Genomic DNA, 7,163 nt, shown 5'->3' on the forward strand with positions numbered 1-7,163 from the left:
CATGAACAGACCACCACAAAACACAGTAAGACACATTCCTCTTACTCTAAAGTTGCTTGCTTTCCTGTCTAGTTCAGCTACTGATTTTTCTGGCAAACACATTCATCATTACTGCACTACGAATGAGCCTGCATGAGCCTGCAAGGCTAGAGGACAGAAGACACAGGTAAGCGAGGAACCAGGACCACTGAAAGCCCTTTTGATGGCATGGAGAAGAATGACACGTTCTTCATGTTGGCACGGCAAAGACAGACAGCCCCACTCTGCATGTTAGGTTGGTCAGACCAACAAGCAGCCTTCTACGACGTGTTGACACCTACACATTGCAAATTTTACATTCTTGATCTCGTACGCAGCGTTTCAGTGCAGAATCATGTGGGGAACCAGTAAAATCGGACACAAATAAATGGGCTGCACATCGTGAATGTACTGATTTTATTCGACAAGGACAGTTTTAATCACAAATGTTACCACTTCAAGTGTGACATGCATTAAGACTTTGAACACTGGGTCATCTGGATTTCAACTTGTTCCCTCTGCCTGACACTTCTTCAGGAATCAACATATTAAGAGGTCTGGTAATAAAGATAAGACAAACCAGGGAGGTGATGTGATTCCAGTTTCCTATGAAACGGGAAGATCTGATTCCTTTATAAAAGGTGGGGGGAGTGATTCACTGCTGGTTGACTTATCGTAGTGCTTCACACATACAAGTCTACAGGTTTTACAGTTTATTCGTCTCATGTATCAAATGACACAAAGCATAAGGAAACAACCGGAGTACTGTTGGATTCCCCATTTGTGTGGGTTGTGCTTCAACAGTTTGCCACGAAGGAGACCGGCTCTCCTGCTGTTTCTGTTTGGCCTGCATTCTGTAGTCCACATGAAGGGGGGGCCTCTCGTCGGACCTGCTTGTCTTAAGTAGTGTACATCAGCGATGTGGTCCCAGTGCCAGCTCTGACTCTGGCAGTTCTACTGTGTTCTTAAGGCCTTGGCATAGACTGGCTCCAGGAAATGAAATGGGAGCAGCATGAAGAACACCACCAGAAAGACGGCACTCACCACCGCCAGCAGAACGTAGCGGCCGATGAACAAAGAGTCCACTATCTGCAGGGGAAAGCAGTCAATCCGCTCACTGTTAATAGTTGTTGATAATTACACACCACAGTATTTTCACTCAGTAAATAGTATCTAGTGCATGGCTGAGTACTTCCTCATTTAGCCACCAGGTGTCAGGAGAGAGCTTTCACAGGGGCTTTGTGTAGACGCAGAGCCATAATGTGGCTTTGTGTGAGGCCCTGTATGGGCATTCTGCAAACACACACACACACACGCACACGCACGCACAAGGAAATCTGCAAGAACTTGGTGCCTTGAAAGTTTGAATTAAAGTGATAACAAAATAAGCTGATTTTTTCACACTATAACTGATGTGACCAGAAGTTGGGCTGATATGAGAGCGCCCTCTGGGACCTTTATTGGACACTCACTCAGTACTTCTAATGCAGTGTTTTCAAGAGCAAGCAGTCACCTGGCCCACTCATGCTGCTGTAGAATGTAAAGTGAGACAAACTGGTGACTGCTATCAACTGTGGGCTTTGAGAGAAGAGTGCACACTGGTCTACAAGATTTAATTTGAGATAATTCTAAACGATAAATTGCGTGTGCCTTGCTGCATTTGACAGAACTGCAATTTTGACTGCTGCGACAGAGACATCAAAGTCAACTCAAACATACTTTGAATGGTGCATTTTGGGTCCTAAATAGCAGAAAGGTGGCCGAAAAATAAGCAAATTCCCTTCTGTTCTTGTCAGTCTGCACATTTACTACTCGTTTACTATTTAAGTGAAATTGTCCTTTACAATAAGTAGTGATGCACTGATTCAACACACTAGATGTGTATCTGCACCTGGCTGTATCAAACTGATCAGTCCGACATGATCCACTTTAAATTCTGTCTCTTAGTCCCTGTTGTTACAATGTTGTAATTCTATAATCGCAGACAATGTCATTAAAATTTGCAAAAGCCTAATAACAAAGTCAGTATTAATGCTTCTACTTAAAGATCTGATGACAGCAGTTACAGCCTCTCATTATCTAACACACAGAAAACTGATTCCAGCCAATTTACAGAAAGACAACTATGAACATGGGTCTTGGTATCAGCCAGTAACCTGAGTTTAGTCATCAGCATGAAGACAGAGGAGTGGAACCAATAAGCAGCTGTGCTGTCAGGGCACTTTGAGAGTGTGATATGCAGCATCTGTGATTGGGGGCCACATAATAAACAGATCTGACAGTGAAGCCATGTGTTTCTCCTGATGAAACCCTGCCATGATTACAGTCTACAATACATGCGAGATGTGCTGGATGCATCCATAAGAGAGCAACAATATAAGAATGACAACTCTGTGTTCAGGAAGTAACTTGTGCAGCAGTGAATTTGAAGGCATTTTTGTTTTTCACTGCTCTCTCACAGCTGCTGAAAACTAAATGCTGATCTGGGATGGATAATCAGTGGGGACACAACACACAACACTGCAGCTCTCCTGAGTAACATGTGCATTAACAGATCTGAAGCCAATGAAGTGCAGGGGAAATAGATTCTCTAGATTGGCGTTGGCATTGCTCAAGTTAGGAGCAGTCTGGAGTTCATGAAAGAGTTAATCAGCACTTCAGTGATAGCTCTGGGTCTGTGTTAATATTTAGATCATAAGCCACCCATGAATACAGGAATACAAACTGAGGAAATGTCAGATAATACCAGAAGAGCATCAGCCTTACTGCTGACTAAAGAGAGATTTTACAGGGACTGTTGTGAGTGTGTGTGTGTGTGTGTGTGTGTGTGTGTGTTTGTGTGCTGGTGTCTAGGAGAGGTGGGATGATGTATACCGTCTCTTATGGAATGCCTTTAACACATCTCACTTTTTAATTTGCCAATTACACAGCAAGCAGGACCCCAAAGTGTGGGTCATGTTTTATTAATGTGCCATTGAGCACACAGGTGGGAGCAGGCAGGCAGGGGAGGGGGGTCTACCATTAACCCCCCCCCACCCCTAGTCTGGGACTAGCCTAATTGGCACTATGATATTTTATTTTTGTTTAACAGCGAGAGCTAGACGTTTCTCACAAAGTCTGCACACACACACACACACACAGCAGCAAACACACATTTTCTCTTTGCTACAACACTGACTTCAGCTTTCTGTGTGTTCACTGCAAATGAGTCCACACCAAAAAATGATATGAACACAGAATGCCATTGAGTGGCCCCACTGAGGCAGTTTTTCACCTTCATATGCATTCTCACCTTTGTTTAAATACTGTTTCTGATCATATAGCAGACGGTTTTCTAGTCCTTGGTGAAAACGCTTTTGACAAAGATTAATTTCAGTTTAAAAATATCAAAGATCACAGACAAACCTTCAAGTTCTCTGTTCTCCAGAGTCGAGAAGCTAAACCCTGGTAGGCTGCAGGATGCCTCTGGCTAGTCAGATATCCCACGGTTACTCAATCCTTTAAAAGAATCTTTATTTCAATCCTTTTCCTTAGGTGTTTTTTTCTTCCATTTTGTAAGTCGTATTTTATTACCGAGTCTGTTTTGATTATTAATGAAATGCCAGATAGACCAAAGACTAAATAATAAAAGCTGCATCCCATTCTGTTCGACATTCTTTTTCCCATATTGTGCAAACTGCATACATGTGTGACATCACAAGTGGGGCCAAAACATTTTTACACATATTTACGGAAAGATGGATGAGGGGAAAAAGAGAGGACGGCCTTTTCCCATAGTTAGTGAGTCTCTGAAAACACCAGGGACACATGTTTATATTGAAAAGACATTTCAATTCATGAAAGATCCAGTGGAGGAGACTCTGCAATCACGTGAGCTGACCTCAGTTTAAATACCTTTTATTTATCCTCCCAGTTTAAAGAAATAAACGGCAGTTTGATAATCAATAAATGTTGAAAACTTCAAACAAAGCAAAACAGGGGGTGATGATGACTATTCTAAACATTATTAAGTGTTTTTTTTCTGTTTACTACAAGTGATTTAATTTGTGACCTCTTTCAAACACTGGAATCAGTTTCTAAAGTAGGCAGGCTTGATTTTACCCCTAAGTTACATTTCGCTGCCTCTCTCTGTGGCTGGTCTGGTATCTGCCTTTGCACAAAGGCTATAAAATGTGAGCTGGCCAGGACGGGGCTCTGCTCTGCTATTTCTATGGGGTGGCAGCTTGCTTGGCAGATCTGGCCGGCTTATTGGCACGACCCGGAGGCAACATGGGGGAGTGTTTGTTCTGTGTTGCTGTTGGACTAAGATAAGGCAGAACAGGCCTTTTACAGTAAGCACATACACAGAAGTGCACACACAATGACACATGCTATTTACAGGTATACAGTGCTGCAGATACCGGTTTATATCAGAGTTAAGGTTTTGTATGGAATAGGTTGTTTACATCCAACTGCCACGAACCTAAATTGAGCGCATGTCCTCAGTCAGTACAAATACAGGCAAATAATTCTGCTCTTACTTACAACCACACATCATCTGAGCTTTGCCTTTTGCCACACACACACACACACACACACACACACACACACCTATGAAGTGCCTTTTGAAGTGTTAAGACCATACATACGTGATAAAGATACACATTTGCTCTGCTGTAGTGGTTGATGAGCATGAAATAGAAGACTATTTATATTTCCTTAAATCTTTCAAAATGCATCAGGAGAGCAGACACTATATGTGATTAAATATCTTTTTTGGGGGGGCAGACAAAAGTGCACATGAGATGACCGTTGAGCTAAAAGGAAGCAGTTTGTTTGTGGGCTCTTAATCCTCTTTTTCACTCACTGGTCTCGGTACCCCAAACATTTGGTGGTTATGGAAGCCAAATGGCCTCACAACAAAACTGAAAACATCCCAGGCCTGCTTTTCCAACTGAAGTACATTACGCTGTCATTCCACATGAGCCACAATAACAGACAGTAATAACACAGTTGCTCCATTTATTGACAGTGATGCAATCAAATGTGTGATTTGGACACTGACTTGGAATGGACTGGGCAGCAGTATAGTTACCATGTCTTCTAGCCAATAGAGGTGATTGCACCGACACAGGGACATGTGAATGGTGAAAGGTGTGTGAGTACCCACCTCTACCTCCTCGAAAGGGGGGGCTGTCTCTGGGCTGCGAGGAAAAAACACCAGCGCCAAATTGATGGTGAGAGCCAGGAGGAAAACGGGGATAACACCTAACCTGGCAACACACACACACACACACACACACACACACACACACACACACACACACACACACACACACACAATAAAGAGGGTAACACAATGACACCCACTGCTGATTTAGTGGGACCTGCAGTAAACGCAGGGTTATCTGAGGATAATGTCATTATAAAGTACCAATCAAAACAACAGCATTCTTTATAGTGTTTTTATAAAAAGTTGTTAACTTTCCAATCCAGTAAATTACCAACATGTTTCACCCCATTTAAACTTGACTGTAATTGCACCTTACACCAGAGCAAAGTGTTGGTGTCACAGTGTATTCTACACAAAAGTAAACACTTACGGACTAAATAGGAGCTGATGCAAATTAATTGCACATGTAGCCAATTAATCAGCAGGGACTAGAAGGTGCATGGTCAATTAGTATAGCAGCATGGGTATAATTAAATGTTTCATAGGAAACTGGAATTACTTTTACTGATCCTTCTGGGTAGGCAACACAAATATTTAGGTGACAAAAATAAGAGAGAGTTGCAGCCTTTTTGTGTGCAACACACTTTTCTTAATCAGCAGTCAGCAATGAACCAGGCTGCACTCTTCAATTTGATACTTTGTTCGACTGTATTCCAGCTTCTTTTTTTATATATATTCTCACATTTTCTCTCCCTTAAACTCACCACTGTGTTCAACAGTAAAGTACATGAACCATTCACTGCTCTTTCATTTTATTGGGAAACAGAGCTACTTGATAAGCCAGACATATGCCGAATTTACGGAAAACTCTTACTAATAGCACAGTTTAAGTTATTTATGTCACAAAGCCTGTGGGCCTCGGCAGGCAAGCAAACCAACATTAAAGTGGCGGAAATGTCAAAGGACGGTGGCATCGGCTGATTCACAGTCTATAAAATGTCTCCTATCCAGCCTATTTTTTGTCGACTCCTGTTAATATTGCCTGAGCGGGTCTGTGTGAGGAGTGTGTGAGGAGTGTGTGGAGTGTGTGAGGAGTGTGAGGAGTGTGTGTTGGTGCTGTTGTGTCTGCTCTCACTCACTTTGCTGATCCGGACGCTCTCAGAAGCATCATCCCAAACAGAAAAGCCGCGATCCAAACGACCGCAATTACGAAAACACCCGTACCGACTCCCAGCACGACAACGTTATCTGCCATTCCTGCTAAGCAACGGTCCAACCGACAACCTGTACGATTTATCAGTGAAGTGGTTTTACCACCGACCTCACATTATGAACCACTAGTTCAGTTAACCTGGGTTATTAGCTAGCAGTACCTTCCACCGCTGTGACGGTGAGTTAACCGTTAGCTTAGCTGTCCAGGTCGGCTCTGCTAAGCTGAGAACCACAGCTGCATAGCTGGGTTACTGAAAAATGTAACTTTCTTCCGTAAAAATGTATCAGTGCTGTCCGGTAACACATCAAATCTCAAGCAGCCATCAGTTGGAGGGAAAGCTTGAGGCAGCGTCCGCTGCTTCCTGGTTACAGCAAACTAGAGTTTGATTGGTTACAGGAGCTCAAGAGGAGCCAATCACATGCGGCGTTACTGAAACAACATGGACTACAGAACTTCAGCCGACTTCTTACCTTTGTTAGAACACCCATCTGTTCTTTTCTCCTTCTTCTGTACGCTGAAAACAACACAGTGCATTTGTTACCGACCCGAGACCAAACTGTTTCTATTCTATTCTAGTCTAGTCTGTTCCTACACTCGTAATCTGTACAGATCTTCGGTGTGTGTGTGTGTGTGTGTGTGTTTTGTCTGGTACTCTTGTGGACTCGGTAGAACCCTGACTCTGGGCCCTCTCCTGCAGCAGTGCTTGTGGTTCCCACCATCCCGTCTCTCTGACACATGTAGTGATGAATGCGGACCGACAGGGGGTGGCCAGATCCGCGA

The 7,163-nt window shown here is 43.2% G+C and overlaps 1 protein-coding gene across 1 annotated transcript; it reads right to left on the bottom strand.

Moving 5' to 3' along the window:
- Positions 1-438: 438 nt before the first annotated feature.
- On the bottom strand, positions 439-6,603 carry tmem218 (transmembrane protein 218). Its single transcript, XM_070844060.1, has 3 exons — positions 6,310-6,603; positions 5,168-5,270; positions 439-1,107 (listed from the first exon to the last, which is right to left on the bottom strand). The coding sequence occupies exons 1-3, from the start codon at positions 6,423-6,425 to the stop codon at positions 973-975; spliced, it is 354 nt and encodes a 117-aa protein (XP_070700161.1). The 5' UTR covers positions 6,426-6,603; the 3' UTR covers positions 439-972.
- Between the last annotated feature and the right edge of the window lie 560 nt (positions 6,604-7,163).

The sequence above is a fragment of the Pempheris klunzingeri genome, chromosome 14 (genome assembly GCF_042242105.1).
Source record: "Pempheris klunzingeri isolate RE-2024b chromosome 14, fPemKlu1.hap1, whole genome shotgun sequence".
Classification (NCBI taxonomy): domain Eukaryota; kingdom Metazoa; phylum Chordata; class Actinopteri; order Acropomatiformes; family Pempheridae; genus Pempheris; species Pempheris klunzingeri.